Here is a 21,193-nt window from a genome sequence, read left to right on the forward strand (position 1 = left end):
GTTGGCACACATACATGCTTTCGCCATCTTGTAAGAAAGTCAGTCAGCTTGCCGTCTGACGCTACATGTACTAGACTGGGAGGGAATCTAAAACTCATTAAAAAGAACCATGGAAAGCTGCTAAAGCTTCCAAGTGTATTTCCAGCAATTTTGGGTCCGCTACATGAGCTTTTTATGCAAAACCAAGGTATAATTAAAACTGGCAATGAGACTCAGAAATTGAATGCAACATGTGATTGTATTGGTATAGTACGACTATTAAACATTTGCATCACAAGCTTTGATTCCGCAGCACGAAGCTACGTAACCTAAGCTTCATCCAAGGGTATCAACAAAGAGGCCAACCGGCCACTCTTTCCATCATATCTCAACCACATTATCATTATCACTCAAGATGTCTCAGATGATAAACCCTTTCTTTACTCGGGAGGGGGGGTCTTCTCCTCCTCGTGAGTGTGGATCGGAGGCTTCTCGTCGTGACCAAGCTTGGCCTCCAGATCGCCGTGCTCGGCACGGGCAACCTGGCTGGTGGCGACCTTGGTCTTCCAGGCAGGAGTTCCCAGGTACTTGATGCCATTGGGATCCTCAAACATGGCCTCGGTCTCTTCCAGCGTCTTTCCAGCAGTCTCGGGGAAGAGGAAAAGGACGTGGAAGAAGGCGACGGTGTTGAAGATGCCGAAGATGAGGTAAGTCTTCCACTTGATGTTGGCAAAAGCCACTGGGGTGAAAAGACCCAGAGCGGTGTTGAAGGCCCAGTTTCCAGAGGTGGCCATGGCGACACCCTTGCCTCGAAGACGGAGAGGGAACAGCTCTGGGGGGTAGGTCCAGGAGACGGGACCCCAGGTAGGAGCAAAAGAAGCCACGAAAAGATACGTGCAGGCAATGAGACCCTTTGCAGGGGCACCAGTTACCCTCATGGACTGGGCGGCGACGTGGTCAATACCACCGGGGACGACTACACCGTGAGTGGCGAGAATACCGGCGTTGGCGAACATCCAGAGGGCCATGAAGACGGAACCGATGAGCAGCGTAGGGCGGCGACCCCATCGGTCGACCCAGAGCAGAGCTGGAACGGTCATGAGGACGTTGATGATGTACTGAATGGATGAGGCGAGCAGGCCAGCGTTACCAGTGTAACCGGCCATGGAGAAGATGTTGGCAATGTAGTACACTGAGGAGAGAGAAGTTAGCCTGATTCGACGCTGTAAAGGAGAGAATAGCACTTACTCATGACGTTCATGCCGGTGAGCTGGGACCAAATCTGAGTGAAGAGACCAATAAAGGTACGGTGGATCATGTTGGGCTTGAACAGATCCAAGTAGGTGACATGGGAATGCTGGCGCTCAAACTCGCACATGTCCTTGATGTCCTGCAGCTCGTAGGCAACAAAGGGGTGGTTAGGATCTCCCTTGCCGTGGACAAGCGTGAGCACGGCACGGCAGTCCTCCCAGCGGTCCTTGCGGGCGAGCCAACGAGGGGACTCGGGAAGAAGCATCATCATGAAGAAGAGGAAGAAGGCGGGAACCATCTGGAGACCCCATGGGATACGCCAGGAGGCAGTGTTGTAGCCGACGGGGTTCTGCTCGCCAATGAAGGAGCAGCCGTAGGAGATGTAGTACATGATGAGGATACCCCAGGTAATGGCCCACTGCTGCATACCGATGAAGCGACCACGCTTGGAGGGGGGAGAGATTTCGGCAATGTAGACGGGGACCTGAGCAGACTCGATACCGACGGAGAGACCGTTGATGATACGGGCGACAATGAGCATACCAATGTTTTGGGAGGCGCAAGAGAGAGTAGAACCAATGACCCTGAAGAATAAATCGTTAGCATACAATAACGAGAGCTAAGCCTAAAGCATTGGCTGTTCTGTAGCCCTTTACTCACCAGATGATACAGCCAACCATGATGGAGTACTTTCGTCCCAATCGATCGGACAGAGGACCAGAGATCAAAGCTCCCAGCCAGGAACCAGCAGCCATGGAGGCGGTGATACCTCCCTGGACCAGCGAACGGGGACCACCACAGGTGCCGTTGGCATCAGTTGGCGGGTTCTCATCTTGGTTGAAGTAGCATAGATACGACTGCTCAGCCAGCTGGGCCGAGACAGACGAGATATCAAAGCCGAAGAGCGCGCCGCCGACGACGGACACGCCGGCAATCACGTAGATGTTGCCGATAGCCATGGCTCACGCAATCACCCTGGTGTTTACTTGTAAGTAGGGGTCTTGACCATGAAACGCGGTGACAAGGAAGAAGGGGAAAAAAGAAGAGCCAAAAGGAAGAGGAGAGAGGGCGGTAGGGGGAAGGACCTACCTATATATATCCAGATGAAGTCACTTTGGAGTGAGCCCATCGTTACGCCGGAATTGTGCGAGCAGCTGCCAGCTGGATATTGCTGCGGGCACATGTCCGCGGCTTCCCACCAGAAAAAAACAAACGAGGCGTTTGTATACGATGGACGATCCCTCGAGTCCTCGGCTGGCGGCTCTTGGTAGGGGAAAGCTTGCTGGAATTGGGTTGGCCAATCCATCGGTCAACGAACGAGGGGTGTGGACTGATTGATTGATGGGGAGAGGAGGTGGGTGCCTCTCCAGGATTTTGCGGCGTGATGGGCGTGGGTGCGTGTATCGAGGACATTGGCATGTCTCATCGCAGACTCTTTCCAGGGACGAATGGCCGCTGGGAGCCTGTACCCGGCTTGTATTGGGTACTGCCGCTTCCGGGGGGCTGGAACCAATGCAACCCCAGCAGCATACAGTACTGTACACATCTAAGCGGTAGGCATCAAATGACGCTGCTCATAACAGCAGCAGCAGAAGCGTATAAGTCGCATGCGGGAGGCGATGATGGAAGCAAGGAGTTGAGTGCTTTGCGCAAGTACCGAGTACACCAGCGCTGAGGCATGTCATCCGGCACTCGCAGTGTACCCGTTACCTCGAAACGGCGCTCGCTCCCCCCCCTGACCCCCATAAAAGCAAGCCACCAAAAGCAGCCAGGAAAAAACGACCCCGGCACGAACAACTTGATGCCCCAATAAAGGGCTCCAGCAAAGTTGTATTTCCCCACACCCCTCCTCCAACTCTTTCTCCTCGTCCCCAGGTCCGATCCCCTGGGGAAACATACTGTACGCGTTTGGAAGCTGGGATTTGCGTTTTGTGGGTGAATCTGGGGGAGCATGGAGAAGCGTGATGAGAGTAAAGCCAACGCCAGCAAGGAAAAAGAGAGGAGGAAAAAGAGAAGCCAACGACGCACTGAAGCAAAGGTACATGTGCTTCATCCATTGCTTGAATCGCCAATAGTGTGCAAGTACAAGCAGGTAGTTGCACAAACAAAAAGTCAGGGGTCCTGTATGCAGTGCAATTCCTTGTCCCTCTCGACCTGCAACGGCTGATTGGGTTACGTACAACGCCAACCTTGAGTTCCCCGAGCAAAGAAGCAGACCAAGAAATCGTCAGCTCTTCCAAGGCCAATAATGCCACTCGCATATCCCAGTCTTGTCATACTCGTCCGCAGAGCAAGACACAAAGAAGACAAAAAAGCCCATCCCCAGCAGCTCGGTAGCACCACCCGCCGCTCGCGTGGTGACACGACCGTGCCGTGCATACGACTGGGAGGCCTTGCAAGACTCGCGCGTATCACCATCACACTGTTTTTTCTCTTCCCCTAACACGTATATCGATGTATCATCTGGCGGGAAAGATACGCGGTGTATACCAATGAGAAGTACATACTTGCAAATATCGAAACAAAATATTGGTTTCTGCCACCCCGGCTCATGCCTGCCCCAAGGCACGAGGCTAGGACCCCTCCCATGCGCGAGGATCGCCACAGCAAGCGTCTTCTTGCTCCTTTCGTCTGTTGGAGCGCCAAAAGGATGGAGACTGGAGGTTGCATGTCGCCGAGAGTTTGGCCGTCCGCGGAAGAAGAGAAGGGGGGGTGTGCAACGTAGACTGATCAAGCAAAAAGTGAAGAGAGGCAACACGTCTAGATGGCCACTAGAAGCTGCTGAGGGCGAAGAGGGGAAGCCATTCTTTGGGTTTGCGGCGTCTTGGCCGCAGCGATTGTCGGCAGCAAATTGCCGGTGCTGCAGCTGGTGAGTATCGAGAGTCAGCGTCGCCGTGCACGATGAGCGATGGAGGACGTGGTGGTGTGGTGCTCGTGAGCTTGTATCTACAGTTGGATGTCGTGTTATTGCTATCCGTGATCTTTCTCTCTGCTTTTTTTGGCATCAATCCTTGTTCCCCGTCCCTCTCGCTAATGCCGCTACTTTCCATATGCTTGCGCTCTACTGTACAGTATCTACAGTATCATATTATCTGACTTGTCCTGCTTGTTTGTGGTCTAAACGCATTGACGTCTTTTACACTCCTCTACAAAAGCTCAAAAATGAACATTCAAGCGAATCCAAGAAACCCACGCCCCCCCTTCCAACCAGCCTTGCCCACTGCGAGTTAGCTCCCGACACCCGCCATCAGTGCGTAAATTGCTTGGTGCTCAATCTCTCCAGGGGCTTTTAGGCGTCGGCGCCACTGCACTAGGCCTGGAGGCGCGCTGTAGCCTCTCCGCCTCCACTCCCCCGGGCTTTGGCGCGCCGCCCAAAATGACGTCGCAGGCTTTAATCAAAAGTTATCTCTCCGCCGGCTTTGGCACGGCAATGCAGCCGCGGCAGATGTTTTCGTTAAAAAAAAAAAGTGCCCGAGTCTGACAGCTGCAAGAAAATTTAGTAGTGTATAGTGTAGGTAGTAGAGAGAGCATGAAAACGAGACTGCCGGCTGAGGCATCACCAAAACCCCAAATGATAATCCTCTAGTCCTCCCACAAAAAAAAGGGTCAGATTTCGGAGTTGAAGACAAACTATTCTGTGCCACCTCCAGGCTCAGGCCCGGCGAACTTCGTTGCTGCTGCCCGTCTCAGAGCGGCAGTGATCGGCTCTTTGGAAATACGAAAATACGGGCCATCGACCACAGTGCCGGGCTCGCATCTACCCGCACGGCCTTGCACATGACTGCTGCACCCAACGGCCACCCAACATCCACAACATCCACTCGTACGAGTATCTCTCCTCGATCTCTCTCCTCGTCGACCAATCACCCCGGCATCACCACAGTCCCACTCCGCATCCTGCCATGGCTCTCTCTCACTTCCTTCAACAGCGTCGGCCTTTGCTGTCACACCACCAGGAAAGCAGCTCCACGTTGGGGTGATTCGACCAGCTTCACGCACTGCACCCCGCCCGTGCTGCTTCCAAGCTGCTGGTTTGATCACTCTTGTTAGCCTGAAATCCACAGCACAGGTATATGAGCACTCATGGGTTGGACTACAGGTACTTCATACGGCCATGGCCTAAAGTACGAGCCCTGCCCGACATGAGAAAAACAGGCAGCAGATGCATCCCCTGCTCGCTGGCCTCCAACTCAGCTCTCCCTCTCCACTGCGATGGTCCGATGCAACCCAAGATTGCTCACTACAGCATGTAAGAAGAGCCGTCGACCTGATGCATGGACACGCCGCACATGGCATGGTATACAGTCTGCCCAGCACCGTACCGCTCGCGGCCCCAGCTCTCCAGATTTCTCTAGAACGGTTACTCCCATGAGGAATGTGCCTGGCAGCCAAGAGATGCGATGCCCCATATCCCTCTTCTCCATCGCCAATTCGTCACTGGACAACATGCAGGCAAACAGCTGCTTCTGAAACGGCCTCTCATCGCTCAAACGTGACCATGTCGTCACCAACACCAGCTCGTCCAACGGCTTCTGGTCATAAATGTCAGTCACCGGCCAGACGACAACGATTCCTTCGTGCCTCGCCTCGCCTAAACAGACCCCGGGAAACAGCATGTTTCCGAGTAGCCAATAGGATCGGCAGCAGCTATATTGCTTCTGTATAGAGTTATAACTCCGCAGGCTCTAATCCTGGGCTGCTGCAAAGCAAGGCCAGGGGCTGGCTGGCACTGGCCTCCCGCGGCAGCTTGATTCATGCACGGTATGCCCAACTTGCTGCATGTGGCGCGCGAAATGGCCGTCGGCTTACGGTCCAGGACCTCCCGAGATTCAAGCCTAGTTACTGTATGCTTGCTGGAAAGATCATCAAACGCCAGCCGCCTTTTTTAGCTCCAAACTTCGCGCGGACACGAGAGGGCAGCTAACCGCATCTTGCAAGTAGCCTCGGGGGATTTGTATTGGAGGCGGGTGACCCAGTCCATGGCGCTTCCCCGCCGCTTTTATGCTTCCCTTGCTTTGCATTTGTGGTTTTCCGATGCTTCTTCCGTCTGCCCTTCCGTAAGTGGCTGACATGGCTTCATCAAATGAGAGGGGAAAGCAAGCGGTCACTAATCACCGCGAAACGGAAAACTAAGAGACGTCTTGGATGCTGCCAAAGTTAATAATTAGCTGTGACAGAGTACAGTACAGTCTTTGTGCCTCGCCCACTCTTCCTCGTGAAGCTGGTGGGCTTCAATATGGCTCAATTCTGCAAAATGTTTGTACAACGTTGTATCGCGCCTTTAAGCTTGCATCCGAGTCTTAAAACCGCGTGGCCATACCAGCTCGTGATGGGAAACAGCGAATGAATGGGCCATCTTGTGACCCTTCTTTTTCCCTGCTTTCACGCCGTCTCTGCCCATCAAGAGGCGAGGCTTTCCTTTGCCGTGGGCATATCGTACCATCCAACCCCCATGGATGCCTAGGTACGCTAAGAAGCAGGACCAACAGATTCATTGTGATCAATCTCAATTTACGGGTGTACACAGTATCTGCCTTTATTTTGCCTTTACAGCAACGGATCTTGCAGCATGGTTATCTCGCTTCCCCGCCCGTTGTCACGTCAAAGATCTCGAGAATGGACAGATCCTCTGGGATCGTCGGTTACAGCCTCAGTTTCACGTGCTGTTCACTGTCTCCAAGAGCAAGGCTGTCTGTCGCTCACAGCCGTGGGCTTCGCGCGGAACTAGCTCGGAGGAAAAATCAACGCCACACCAAGCCACCAGCTCCGATTCATCTCCCGTTTGGGACATGCTTGCAAGCGGCAAGCTACGGCATGGCGGTATGGCTGCGAGCAGGGCCGGCTTTAACTGACCGGATCGAGAAGCGCAAGCGATGCCCGTAGCTCGCGCTGCGCTATCTGGGCCGGGCCATTCATACCGCCAGAGTGACGGTAAGGTGATGCGAAAGGCGTCTGATCTTCGGCACGGCGCTTGCATGGTCGGATTGGGGGCCTGAAACGCTGACCGGCCTCGCCCTTTCGGTGCTTTGATCACGTCTGTACGTAAAGAAGGGCTTTTCTCGGTGGAAAACGCCACAGTCTCCACGGGCCAAGGCGGCTGGCCGGCGAAGGATTTACACTACAATCGGCCCTGCCCTGCCCCGACCAAGAGATGGCAAAGGGCAGAGGGATCAAGGCTCCAGAGAGAATCCACTCTTGGCTGCCATGTGGTCGTGGTGGATTCCCTAAACTTGACACTCCAACACTGTTCTTGCGGTATGAAGTGCAGCTGTTGATCTACATCCAACTCAACTTACATGTAAACTGATGATAGGTCCACGTACGCGTATTTTCGTAATACTTGCGCAAGTCAAATGAGGAGAAAGCATCGCCACAGCACGTGGTACAACAATGTCTGCAATGGCTTTGTCTTATCCGAGACTTTGCATTCCCCAGCTCATTGCCCTTGACTTGCCTTTTGAGACTGGTTCGTATAAACCCCGCCCGGTCTTACCTAACAGCCATGCATTGTTTGGAGCTTGGCAAGCTCGATTTGAACAGATCTGTGGCATCTCTTGGCCTTCTCAGCGGCTACTACATAAGTACTATACTGAAAATGTGCCATGTGAATTTGGACCCAAAGCATTATAGTACACTAGAGACGATGGATTGCTCTGATTCTCAGCCGTTTTACAATGCTCACCTCGTCAGCCTCGCCGGAAAGAAAAAGGGTAAAATCTTCCAGGTTTCTCTACAGCGAACAATTCGCCGAGCAGCATACATTAGATTGATTACAAAAGGCCTTGTAAACGCCAGGTTTCAATGAAACATCCACATGCCTTGACCGGCGATTATTCCAATATACAAGCCGTGGGCTTGATATGGCATCAGCCTTGTGCTGCTAAGACGTGGATAATACTCCACATTTGCGCTTCAACTTCAACCTTTGGTATCCGCTTGTTGAATGGATCCATCTTGACATTTCTTTGAATAATAATTACCCAATATTTCCCCTGACGTGTCAGCGTAAAGATGAAAAGAGTGTTTTCTCTGCTGCCTTCGGGCTCTTCTCGGTAGCACTGCTCAGAAATTGCGGGCGTATGGGGTCGGGCCGAGAGAGTCTACCAGTTACATATCATATAGCCCTAGCTACGGTCTTTGGGCACAAGAGAAATTCAAATGGGGTATTATTCGTGGAAGAAAGATTGATAAAGAAGCTATTCTGCGGTGGAGATGGATTATTTTGGAACCGAATATTCGGTTTATTTGGCGTTTCTTGTCCTTCCTTTGGGCCGCAAGTTGACGAAGAGATGCAAATCACGGCAGATGGTCAGAGTTACGCTTCGGTTGATATCGAAATTCATGCGTGCTCAGGCGGTGAGAGCTGAAGATGATGAAAGGAGAATGAATGCCACGGTATCACGTAGCTTTGACTCCGTAAATAAGCCGATAACAGACATTGGTGCTCATTGGACGCAGATTGCCACAAGTCAAATTTCGGAAGCCAAATCCGAGAGACAGGATGCTTTCATCGTAAAAATTTACCAAAAAATACCTACTCCAGCAGGGATGCTACCACGACACTCCGTACCGTATACACGTAACTGGCCGTGATGGGGAGTGATACGCTCACCCTCTGTTGGGCATGAGGAGATGAGAGAAAAGGTCACGAGATCATATTTGGGTCAGTATCGCCGAAATGGGCTCCTGCAATAGGTCCTAGGTTGTAAATATGGGCAAGGTGTTTGTATGGCCGAGAATATTGGTTTATTGACTGGTCTTTGGGAAGATGCTGATATTTCCCGAGTTACGTTGAGTATGAATTGTGATATCGGAGCTATGCTTGGGGAGAATGGAAAGGAGAGTTGGGTGTGAGTTTGGCGAGAAGCTGGTATAGCTACATTAGAAGCTGGTATAGCTACATTAGAAGCTATATATGGCATTGCTGCCGGATTGCTGCTTATAAGTAGGCAATTGCAGCCTGTCAGTATCTACGATATAAGATACCCCAGAGGAAGTCGACCAATGCACATATTTGAATGTACACTACATGAGTGAACAGAACTTTAATCTTCTCGTGTCCGCTACTTCATAGTCATGCAGGCTGTGATCTGACTGCCCAGTCACGACGCAGAAGTTGGAGATTCTGAACCATGGAAGTGTGGCCAAGTCCAACGGAGACGCGTTACTTGAAGTTTGTTCAATGATGAATTCCAATGTTAATGTGATGAATCTTGCTCTTGATATTCACCATGGAAAGGAGATTACCGATATTACACTGTTTATAGAGACAGGTTGAAAATTTTCATACATTACTGATGATCTTTACATTCAATACTCGCTTGTCTATTGTATAGAGATTGCTAACAGCCAGCATGTCTTGTGACAATTTCTATGGTCAATAATCCAAGAAGTGGCACGCGTGATGAAGAATTTCAAGACAAAAAGTGTATATTTGATGAAACAGTATTTTCAAGCAGCCGATATGTACTTCTATTGTGTTTACTAGGCTTAAAGTGAGTAAAAGCTCAAATACCATCAGGCAAACGATCTTAACCTATACCGTCCCACGCGTTAAATCCATGTCACTTGTCTCTCAAGAACTAACTTTAATCGTCATCTCATTCCATCTAGCTTCTGATTACATCTTACCAAGCTTTTTTCCCTTCGTATCCATAAAATCTAGGTTACGCGTATGGCGTCAAACGTCCCTCTTCTTTTGCACAAGCATGAAATGCACATTGTGTCGCTCCTCAGCATGCCCTTGTACAGAATTCTGCAATGCCATTGGAGCGGTAATACGGCCCGATCTTTTACAGAGAGTGGGTCGTAGCGTCCAAGCACATTGGGCACGTTTCGCCATATGGAGTTTTTTTTTTTATTGTAGACCATCTTGGGTTTGGGCTGAGAGGCCGGTGACATACCAAACTGTCCGTCTGGGAATAGCCTCTTGGCGGAGCAATTGTACCTGGTTGTCATTTGGAAGGTATCTGGTGCTGTCAATTTTCTACTTGCTGAAGAATGGGACCTTTTTCTCATTGCAGATATCCGGTGCGTGGGTAAGCCCAAGACTCAATTTCAGTCTGGCAATCGGTAGTTGACCGAGGGTATCCTGTAAGCAGCCCAAACTGCGATTGTAATGCCAAAATAGTCTAAAGAGGCATCTTACAAAGAGATACAAGGATGGTTTAGTTCATTTGGAGTTTTCTCTCAGTTGGTACGGCATAGAAGGGGATAGTTCACTTCATATACACACATGCTATATATCGCAAGTTTGCGGTTATGCGTCAGCAGGGGACATGACTATGCTCTAATAAACGAGACTCTTGACACAAGACCTTCTCGTGAGACAAAATACAGATACCCTATTTCTCTAGCTGCTCTTTACGTATAATTCTTTCTTCTTTTTTGGCTTGTTCCTAAGCCGTGGAGTTGGAACTCCGATAGCCTTGTTTTCTGATTCACAGGAGTTATAAACTGTGATTTATTGAAATAGGACATACCCTAGATATAACTTGCAGTATTCTTTCTGTACTTTCACAAGATGCGTCGTAGTACATGGTCTAGTTTACTTTCTAAGTTTATGAAACGATGTTTCCTCTATTCAAGACAGATGCACCTAGAGTCTCGCGGTAGTATATCATGATGTCTGTTCAGTGAGTACAAGGTCAAAACATCATGCCCGCCCAATCTAAATGACTCTCAAAACAACGAACAAAAACAATAAGACGAAAACACTAGCTAGGCCATGAATGCCATGTTATTTTAAAACGATTCCATATTTGCGACTAGCAATATGCCTGGCTTATCACGGCGCAAAGATGAGATAAAAGATGCGCAAGCCCATATGACCCCAGATTCCGATCAACCCCCTACAAAAGCTTATTTTTAGCCATAGTCCGATCATTTAGCCATGCGGAAATATGCGCAGGCATCTTGCAAGGTAGCATTTCCCATTCCCAGATAGACAAGGAATCTCGCTGATCTTTGCCAGTTTTGTCACACAATCGTTGAGCTACAAGGCCAATACCTACATGCAGTGACAAGGTTCGTATATAGCTAACTGTACAATGGTGGAATTCTGAGTCTAGTTGATCAAGTAAACTGAGAATAGCACAAGTCAAGAGAAGATAAAAAAGAGCTTCGTTGAGTTTTTTAGTATGTACATGTGAAGAAAATACCCAAATCGTTCAAAGACCATATGTTCCAGTAAAAACCCCATAAGCAAATCATAAATAACAACCGCGTCGTACAGGTATATGTGTATCTTACCCAATCCTCCCTCATAATAGCCAAAAGAAAAAGAAAAAAACGCTCTCATATATACTCAGAAGAGAAAAAATAAAAAAAATCTCGTCAAAATCACTCCTCGTCTCTCCACGATCCCGTAAAGAGATGCTTCATCATAGCCCCCTCTGGGATGGACCCGTCATTCGTACTGGCCGAATGGACCTGTCCCATGCCAAACCCGTCAATTGGCAGAATCAGGATATCGCCAATCAGCGTCGGCTCCTCCATGAAGGAGAGATCCTGCGTGTCGTTCAAGATGGGGTTGTACTGCTGCAGCTGCTCAAAGACGACATCCGTCCAGGCCGCGGGCCCCGTCGAGTTCATGACCTCGAAGCTCCCCGGCTTTAGCTTGTTGACCGGCGCGCCATAAATAATGGACAGGTCCTCCACCGAGGAGATGATGCGGTCAATCATCTTGCTAAAGACGGGGTGCCCCGGGGCCGCGGCAATGGTCCACTGGCAGAACTGCAGCCAGTGCGGGATGTCGGCCCAGGGCCCGCCGTCGCGGCGATCAAACTCGATGCCCACGACCAGGCGGGCCTTGCCGCGGAACTCTTCGGGGATCCAGGCGTCAATGGGCCGGATGGCGACGGTGTCGGTGTCGGTGTAGACGCCGCCAAAGGCATCGAGCAGCAGGTAGCGCAGCATGTCGGACTTCATGCCCACGTTGGTCAGGTTGTGGTAGATGTCGGCAATCTTGGGGTTGTGGCTGAAGTGGCGCTTGATGAACTCGTTGCCGTCGTTGTGGCCGACCAGCGAGCTGTTGGGCGACGGGTTAGCAACTGCCGTTGTCTTGTTCCTCTATTCCACAGAATGCAGAGTTGCGGTGCTGCTTACTACTGGTAGCCCGGATTCGTCGCAATCCAAGAGGCGGCGTGCTCCAACTGCCTGGGGTCTACATGGACGTGGTCGGCGTCGCCCGGATACGGCTGCGTCTTGGGGAGCACAATCTGCCAGATATTGGGCGACACCAGGTGCGTGTGGTTTGTGCCGGTGATCTTGGTCGGCCACAGCGGCACTCGCTTGCTGGCCGCCTCGTCGAGCCATCGCTGGCTGGAGTTGCTGCCGGTCAGGTTGCCGCTCAGCCAGACCATGGACAGCAGCATCAGCGCGATGCCGGCGGCGGCATAGCTGCGGTACCGGCGCTGCGACGAGACGTGGTGCAGCATCTGGCGCAGCGGCGAGAACGAGTCGGTCTTTTCGCTGAGATGCATCTTGCTTGTAAGACGAGATGCCCTCTTCTCTTGCTTGCCGTGGTTGTATGCTTGTTTCTACCTGTTGCCGCCGCTCTAGATGCACAACGCAACGCAACTCTCCACTAAAAACAAGCTGAAAGAGTGAACACTGTCAAAAGAGTGGAAATAAACGAGTAAACAGCACAGAAGAAAAAAAAAAGAATAAAGAATCACAAGACAAAGGCGCTCACAAGGGGACCAGGGGGATGCCAGATAGTCCCGCGAAACAACGGAGCTAAGGCAAACACGTTACTCTTCCCTGTCCCAAGGTACTGTAGGGCAACCAACATATAAATGAGATTAAGCTGTCTTGGAAGCAAATCGTGTTAGCGCAGCGCCAAAAAAAAAAAAAAAAAGGCAAACGGATCCTGCTCGTATTATAAAAGCATTTTCCCCGGCATCGACTCGAGGCTAGAAGAGCCTGGCCTGTCGTGAAAGACGCCAAGACGGGCTCTCCTGCTTAGCCTGCTGGGCCACTTGATTCAACCATTGCATTTTGGCAATGTGAAAGGAAAGCACGAAAGAGGCAAATTGAAAAAAAAAAAAAACGCTCGAGACTGAGTGGTAAACCTAGCTTGCTTATACATACATACATACCACATCCCCCGCCCTCTCCAGGTAGCAGCGGCCTTTTTGGAAAACTGGCTAAAACATAACTCTAAATTGAAGCCTAGAGCCGCTTTGGGAACGTTGCCATGCTGCGTCCAGACCCTTTTCCTCTCCTCTTCCGCCGCCCTGTACTTCCCCTTCTCGTGTAGAAGCGCCGGACGTGGAGACGCTCTGCCGGTTTAATATGCCAAACTGGGTCTTTTGAGTTAGACGGGCCTCCTTCAGCCACGTCTAGAACGCAGAGGATCCGACCAACGAGGCACAGCCGGCCGCGGTGATTGGCTATCGAGGCAACCCATAAGCTGACGTGCCCAATAGCTCCAGTCCAAAAGAGCAGCTCGCAGCGATTTTAATTGTTAGAACTACTGATGTTCTATTGTGGGCTAGCCCTTTGCTGGCAAAGGCCGGGCCATTTTTTTTTTAACCGGCTAAAGATGGATACATGCACTAATTAACCCCCCGGACGGATATGGCGTCTTGGTTTTTTATTTCTCAGGTACGGATACAAGAGAGGGGGGAACTGGAGCCTGATTTTCTGGAGTGCAGCAAATCGCCAAATCTTGAAAACAGGGGAATAGCCATCATTCAATATGCTCTGCTGCTTTGGAGTTGGCTGAGCTGAGCCGCGAGCCTGACACGGCAGACGCTCGGCGCAGTTTGACCACCACCATGTTTTCTTCGCTGGCGCAATGCATGAATAACGTGCGCCATTAACGCCACCAGGGGATCAAGCCACCTGGCCTTGACTTGCAAGCTAGCCCAGTCCCTGGAAAATGAAATCCTGTTATGCCAGACATCAAACGCCCGGAACTGGTGATCCGGGCCATGCAGCCAACCTAAACAAAAACTCCCTTACATAGTTGTACCCAAAATCGTGGCGATAGGTTAACGTAAAGGCTCCCTTACTTTACCCTTTTCTTCCTTTGCCATTGGTGGCAAAAGCCGTGTTTATGTAATGCTCTCACTATTGTATCACCAGACGGGCATCTTTGACGTCTGCTCGTCTCTCTGCCTTGCATCATGTCTCACTCTCGAGCAGCTGCGTCTCATCTTGTCTCGTCTCAACACCATCTGCCTGCCGTGCCAGCGTCCTCGTCTCAGCCCGTGTCTCGCTCTCGCCGCGACCAACTTTTTTTTTCTTCTTTTCTTTTGCAAGCACAAGCCGGTATATCCATCTCAATTTCCAAATTCAAGTGACCTGATGAAGGGTGTGAAAACTCCAGCAGCGACAGCCTCGTCCAATGCAAAACACAAAACTATGCCTTTCTAATAGCTGCTGAGGCGCCCGCTCGTACAGTAGCATATACCGCATAGGAAGTGCTCTCAGGCAGGCCCTTTAGACAGTTACCAAAAAATGGGCATGCTCACATACTACCAGTAAGGCATCATCTTTCAGAAGCGGTAGGTACTTCATCATGAGATCCAACCAGCCGCATCACTGCTGCAACAGCGCTGCTCGTTCTCATCATCTCTACGCAAAGATGGCTCTCTCCCGGAGATCAAGACAGCATACATGCAGTCCAGCTGACGAACCCACTCGCTGTGATGATCCGTAACCCTTAGTCGTCGTCTCCCATGACTTGAATGACACTCATGCATGCTCGATGCTCAAAACTCTAGAGACTCAACACAGCGACGAGGCTGTTCAAGCTAGATAAAAGCTCATTTGCTATACGAAAAGCATTTCATTTCAGAGCTAATGCGCGTTGCACTGCACACGCTGCCGTTTCTCTGCATCTTCAAGTTGTTGGAGGCAACTCCCATAATCAGCTACTAACGCATGCAACGCTCTGCAGGTAGCATAGAAAGTGTCAGCGCAAGTAAACCAGATACAATCCAGAACGTACGGATTCTGCAAGATACCGTGCAATCTACATACCCAGCCGGTTAAAATCGGAGACGTGCACATTGAAGACGTATAAACGCCGCACAGAGCCGCACGATGCCTAATTCGTGTAGAATCCATTTGCCTCATATCTACATGTAGTTGGTATGTCTTCGTCAGGACATCCTATGGCTTGATTATAAGCCTCACCTTGGTCATATGGTAATTAATATGATCTTTATCGCACTACGGGGGGAGAAAAAGAAATCTTGCTCACACTGCACTCTCACCTCCCTCGTGCTTATACACTGTTCTCTCTCCATGTGCTGTTGACGAGGTTTCTCGTGAGCATTTCGGGCGTCTCAACGGAATATTCATCATTCTGTCTATATCTCTGCTCGCCTTTCTAGTACTGGAGGCATACATTTATTCTCCATGCCATATCTGTTTTGCATACTTTCATGTATTCTAAATAGCAGACCTCGCTGTCCCTATTTTTTTTGGGTGGTCCGTCAGTTACACATCAATCCGCACCCGTAGCAATATACAAAAAAAGCCATACCAACACGCTTTCTTCACTTAATTTCTTCAACGCTCTTTCCAAGGCCAGATCCATTCGCGGCGTCTGATCTCTTCTCTACGTACATACACACACGCGCGCCGCAAGGCACTTACACGTCATGTCATAAACTCGTCTGCAATAAACCCGTCGGGTGAATTGCCCTCCTCTCGCTATCCATAAATCACTCGGGTACTGTGTACGAGGGATTGAGCGGGAATTGGGGGAACAGATCGAAAGCAAGCCACACCCACACACCCACAAGCACATGCTCTCTTTCTCACGCACACAGTTTCCTGGCTGCCTGCTCTCATCATGCTATTCTCTAAAAATGCAGTCTTCTTCTCGCACTATGCAACTTTATACAATATGCAATGTTCCTTGATCCTACTACAGCGACGCCCTCCATCCATTCCGCTCCAGTGCCGCGGAGAATGGAGAACGCATCCAACCCCGAATAACTTCCCGCGAAAACTCATATTCTTGCATTCTCCGGGAAATAAAATCCTCTGCCAAGTGATGGCATCTCCAACTCCGCATCCAATCAAACAAAGCGTACCTCATTGAACAGCCCGGCCCGAACTTGCATCAAGCTGGCCAGCTCCAAAAGGAACGATTGGTATATCAGTACGTTGGTAATGACATGCGACACCGAAACCATGTTTTCATCACTCGTCGGGCTTGTTGGTTCGGCATTGTCTGTCGTTTCCGTCGTAACAGTCGGCTCGGTGGCAACTTCGCTCCGGTCCGCACTGCTATCGTCTCCGTCTAGACTGGCCAGTTCATCTCCGGAGAACAAAGACTCGGGAGCATCATGCACCGGCTTTCTCTCCGAGTCCAATGGCATCAGCTTGACTTGCTCGCCTGGCAAGGCTACCCGCCGGGCTAAAATGCTTTGATCCATGGCTGTAAATTCGGCTGGCTGAATGCTTGCTTGGCTTTGCCGCCCTTCTCGCCCTCCGCTGGCTCCGCTCTGAGCACTTGACGGTGACAAGCTCCGGTTAAGAGCGTTCCTGGTGGGGTCGGGCAGAGGCTTGGAAGTATTGGGGAAGGGGCTGGGAGAGAGCAGATCCGACACATTGTAGCCAGGCGTCGAAGCACCGGACGTCCGAGTGCTATTCTTGCGGCCTCTGGGCGTTACGGAGCGGCTAGGAGTTGAGAGTTCTGACAGCAGCCGCTGAGCAAAACCCTCAAGGCCAGTCGGACGAGACGGAGACACGGATCGGATAACCTCATCAAGAGTGGAACTCGGCCGCTCTGGCGTGCGAGGCTGAACCGGGGCTGGAGGGTTGTCCATGATTGCATTCGCCGTCTGGAAAGCTTCTCGTCGCTGTTGAAGAAGCTCGTCAAATCGAGGTACCGTCTGCTTGAAAGCCTCGACCTGGTCGCAGAGGCGCTTCAACACAATAAGAATACGAGGAAGAGATTGCTGAGTCCATTTTGGTCGGCGCCTGCACTTTTCCATTGACTCCAGTCTCTCTGCCTCCGTGTCATCTGTGAACGTCGAGAAGCCGCCATCCGAGGAATCACCGTCTTGCGAACCAAGCTCATCAGCCAGTGACTTATTACCGGGCTCAGTATCGGCGTCGTCCCCCTTCTCAGTCTCAGTCTCCGTCTCCGTCTCCGTCTCTTCCTCTCCTTCTCCTTCTTGCTGTGATTTAGTTTCAATCCCCTTTTCAGGCTCCGGCTGCTGCTCGTCCCCAGCGTAGGTGTAGCTCTTGGGATTTCGCGCAAGCCAGCCCTCAATGCTCATATAACCGCATATTGCCATGTCAACTATGGTATCGGTGACTGACAAATTCGTCTCTACTGGGTTCATGAAGAAGTTTTCCATCAAATCGAGTATAGAGTTGAGTAAAAGATCATCGCTGCGGAGCGTGTGTTCCCTAACATCTTTTGGCGCGCCCGGAAGACTGTCTGGAATTGTAGGTGTCTTGTGGTTGTGCTGTGACAGTCTGGGCGCAACCAGCCTCAAAGAGCATGGGTGGCTTTCGAGCCGAGCCATGGTATCTTTCAAAATGCTCTCGTAGGTCTCATCAAAGTCGCCTCGGCCGCCAATAGTCTCCGCCAGAGCCATGAGATACTCAATCTCTTGTTCATGGGCGCCCACAGTTCGGTTGATGTTGTTGCTGGGAAACATGTCGGTCTGAAGGAGGGTGAGCACTGCGTATCGATGGTGCCTTTTCACAATGGCCGACACCAGCTGGAGGGTGACATAAATGGTTTGCTGGTTGCGCGATCGAAGACAAGCCAGAATAAGATCGACCAAGTTAAAAAGCAGCGGCGTAGCAGTCGTGTCGGGTTTCTCCGCCATCATTGTAGCGAGATCCATGGATTTGCGCTGTCGAGCAGCGCTTATAGCAGTCCCAGAAGGGGGGGCTGTTCGAAGTGACAGTCTCTGGTAAAGCCAAGAGGTAGTGAAGAATGAGGTTGATCATGTCAGGGTGATCCAGAGATTCTATGATACGACGAAGATAGGTCAAAACTGCAACGGACGAGCCTCCGTCTATATCGGAAGACTCAAGCAATGAAGGGTATCTAGAATTTGGCCGGCGTTAGCATACCCACGAATACCACATAAACACCCCATGATGGAGTCTTACAAGAGCTGTTGTAAGAAAATAACCTGGAAATGTTCAAGGAGTGTCGATTTGACCTCGACAGATTTGCAATGGTTCAAGACGTCTTGCCAAAAGAGGAGGTGTGATAAAAAGGTCTCCAGGTGGGATTGGAACTCGCCAGAGCAGGAGCTAACAATTTCGTAGTTTGATGTTGGGTGTTGGTAGTCGGAGAGGGCGAGGATAGGCGGCAAGTTATTCGGCAGGTGGTCTATGACGAGCTTGCGGCTCAGCTGGCTGTATAGAGCTCCCAGCCCAGTGGCCATGAGCGTCGACAGGTCGCTCTCGACGATCCATTGCTCCAACGATTCCGAGCTCGAAGCTGCCTCAATGATGTACAGAAGCCCCGTACGCGCAAAGTCGCCAACCTTGCCTTCGTGGTGGATGTAGTCCATCAGGATGTAAAAGAGGGGGAAATCGGCCCTCTTAGTTCGACCGGCGAACTTGTCCCGGACACTGGCAGCCCTGTCGCTTGGCCGGTTGACGTCCTGCTGCGTCTTAAACCAAGCAGGCAAGATCTCAGGGTCCAGACGTATCTTGGTGGTGATGTTGAATGCCAGCTCCACGACTCGTGACTCGGTATCCAGCCCGAGACGAGCGCTGTTGACGCCAGTGATGCGCACCAGCAGGTTTGTAAGACTGGCAGAGAAGGTGTGGTTTTCGACAAATGCCTCTTCTTCGCTCTCAATTAGCGTCGCAAAGAAGAGGACAGCCTCCTTTATGATCCATTCGTTGTAGGACGACGTCGCAATCTTGCCGATGGGCACGTATATCTGCTTGATCGAGGCATACTGGATACACGGGTGCGGCAGCGGCCGGCGGCTTTCGTCGCTGAGGATGTTGGTAAGCTCTTGGAGCCTGATCTCGACCGTTTCGGCGGCGTCGATGTCTTGGGACAGGTTGGTAGATTTGCGCCAGATGGACTAAAGGAGGGGACACGGTCGCGTTAGCATGGCCGGCGCAAGGATGATTACACCCGAATGTGCTGTTGGCCTGGGCATCGCAGCAGACGAGCCAACTCACCAGCAATCCGGCATACTCCTTCTCGAAGCGATGAAGACGCTTGGCGGGATCCTTTGCCTGTTCCTGGCGGGAGCTCCCGGAGGAGAGAGGGCTTAACAAGCGCGACCACTGCAGAGGCAAAGACGGGTTAGACACGTTGATCTCGTTATCCGCTCAAGCTCACTCGGCTCAGCTCAGCGTTGGGGGCTCCCCTGGTGACGGGCTGCTCACAAAATCCATGGCGACGGCCGAGTCATCTCTGTCCGGCGGGACGAAGTTATGAGGGCACAAGCCTCTGAGGCGCGGGGAGGGTCCGATCACAGGCTGCGGGGAGACGTGTGGTGGGTTTTTTTGGCGATGCCAGCACAGAACGAGACAAGGGCAGGACAAGGTCGTTGTGGTGATGATGCCCAGCGAATCGAATCCTGGGCGGTGAAAGCGGCGGGGGGTAGCCCGGACCTGTGATCTGCGCGCGTCGGCAGCGCCAGGCGAAGTACCCTGTACTCAGCCGGCAGACGGAGGGGCCTGGGAGAGGCTGCACGTGCGCTAAATACCGGACCGTCTTTAGAGTTAGAGCCCGGCAGAATTCATCGTACATGAACCTTGACGCAGGAATAAGGTCCATAGCAGAAGGTGTAACGACGGTGCTTTGCCATGACGTGGAGACGGAACATGAAGACAATACACTTGTAATCTTCTAGCAAAATACACACATGGATTCAGCATCTTGGTCGTGCTCTTTTCGCCGTACAATGTCTGCCAAATAGAGCTCTCGCTTTAACGCAAATGCGGCATGGTGCTCGTTCGCTACCATGTAAGACGCAAGAAAATGCACAAATCTCTCAGTCACTGGACAGCTGAGTCAACGATTCTTGATATTGCAGCTTAACGGGATGCCTTTGATCATCCATTGGGTTATAGATTCCGTCTGAAGCTAGACTGATCGATCATCCCCATCAATCTGGCGTTGGTGGGTCGAGATGCACCTGCAAGAGCTGCTACTAAATATTAAGCTGCAGACATGTAAGCACTGTAGAACGGATAAGCGGTATGGCAATGGGCATGAGCACCCTGGAGAAATACTCTCGGTGGAAATTTGTGACGTTGCAAGCTGTGATGAATGCGACAAGGCACAGAAGCGCACATAGCTAGACAGGCCGCGTGGGTGCCAAAGACACACGAGACTTTACGTGTATGCGAGCAGCCAAGTCACATCCCGTCTGTTCATGAGGCGTAAGAAATTAAGATTACGAATGCTTGAAATCAAGTACTGGACAATAGCCTGGTGTTATGATTAGTTTATAGTGACATTAACTGCACTAAAAGATGGCATCGAATGTGTACATGCGCAGGCAAACTGAGCAGCAGACTTGTAACAAAGAGTCAGTCGAAATCAGATGGCTTTCGGCTGACCCAAATTTGTAGTAGTTGACTAGGCCTTCTTGAGTTTGCATGCGATGATGGCTTCGATGTCGGAATATATTCCCATTATTGCTGCCACTTGAAGCGCTCTCTCCATGTTTATCCAACGGGTTCCATAGTATGCCGCCTAGTTCGCTGCATATAATCTCTACATACACGTTTTCTTTAAGCCATCTATCCTAACTTGGCTTGTTTCTCTAGTTCGTTTCTGCGAAACTTGATTCGTCGTTTCTCCTTGAATGGAGGAGGGGCAGCTCTTCCCTAGTCATTGGTGTCCGCTGAAGTTGTAAACTTTCGACATCTCGCCCAGCGCTTAAAGATAACTTTTGTAAAAAAAAAAAAGGATTCTAGGTACTCATGCCATAGAATTTTTAACTCGGTACATGGCAGAAGATTTACAAGAAGCGCCATGGTCTAGGGAGCA

General features: G+C 50.9%; 5 protein-coding genes across 5 annotated transcripts; 1 reads left to right on the forward strand and 4 right to left on the reverse strand.

Annotated features, from left to right (window-relative positions):
• Positions 1 to 219: 219 nt before the first annotated feature.
• On the reverse strand, positions 220 to 2,265 carry TrAtP1_010805 (uncharacterized protein). Its single transcript, XM_014092247.2, has 3 exons — positions 1,891 to 2,265; positions 1,228 to 1,814; positions 220 to 1,171 (listed from the first exon to the last, which is right to left on the reverse strand). The coding sequence occupies exons 1-3, from the start codon at positions 2,187 to 2,189 to the stop codon at positions 420 to 422; spliced, it is 1,638 nt and encodes a 545-aa protein (XP_013947722.1). The 5' UTR covers positions 2,190 to 2,265; the 3' UTR covers positions 220 to 419.
• A 5,467-nt stretch (positions 2,266 to 7,732) lies between these two features.
• TrAtP1_010806 (uncharacterized protein) lies at positions 7,733 to 8,035 on the forward strand (the record flags this gene model as incomplete). The annotated part of the gene is made up of 1 exon (XM_066114857.1): positions 7,733 to 8,035. One exon carries the CDS (start codon positions 7,733 to 7,735, stop codon positions 8,033 to 8,035), a length of 303 nt encoding a protein of 100 aa, XP_065970954.1.
• A 3,300-nt stretch (positions 8,036 to 11,335) lies between these two features.
• On the reverse strand, positions 11,336 to 13,251 carry TrAtP1_010807 (uncharacterized protein). The gene is made up of 2 exons (XM_014092446.2): positions 12,337 to 13,251; positions 11,336 to 12,259 (listed from the first exon to the last, which is right to left on the reverse strand). The coding sequence occupies exons 1-2, from the start codon at positions 12,711 to 12,713 to the stop codon at positions 11,572 to 11,574; spliced, it is 1,065 nt and encodes a 354-aa protein (XP_013947921.2). The 5' UTR covers positions 12,714 to 13,251; the 3' UTR covers positions 11,336 to 11,571.
• Positions 13,252 to 16,271: 3,020 nt separating this feature from the next.
• TrAtP1_010808 (uncharacterized protein) lies at positions 16,272 to 18,059 on the reverse strand (the record flags this gene model as incomplete). The annotated part of the gene is made up of 1 exon (XM_066114858.1): positions 16,272 to 18,059. The coding sequence occupies one exon, from the start codon at positions 18,057 to 18,059 to the stop codon at positions 16,272 to 16,274; it is 1,788 nt and encodes a 595-aa protein (XP_065970955.1).
• Positions 18,060 to 18,242: 183 nt separating this feature from the next.
• TrAtP1_010809 (uncharacterized protein) lies at positions 18,243 to 19,757 on the reverse strand. The gene is made up of 3 exons (XM_066114859.1): positions 19,579 to 19,757; positions 19,369 to 19,476; positions 18,243 to 19,268 (listed from the first exon to the last, which is right to left on the reverse strand). The coding sequence occupies exons 1-3, from the start codon at positions 19,585 to 19,587 to the stop codon at positions 18,327 to 18,329; spliced, it is 1,059 nt and encodes a 352-aa protein (XP_065970956.1). The 5' UTR covers positions 19,588 to 19,757; the 3' UTR covers positions 18,243 to 18,326.
• Between the last annotated feature and the right edge of the window lie 1,436 nt (positions 19,758 to 21,193).

The sequence above is a fragment of the Trichoderma atroviride genome, chromosome 6 (assembly GCF_020647795.1).
Source record: "Trichoderma atroviride chromosome 6, complete sequence".
Taxonomy (NCBI): Eukaryota; Fungi; Ascomycota; class Sordariomycetes; order Hypocreales; family Hypocreaceae; genus Trichoderma; species Trichoderma atroviride.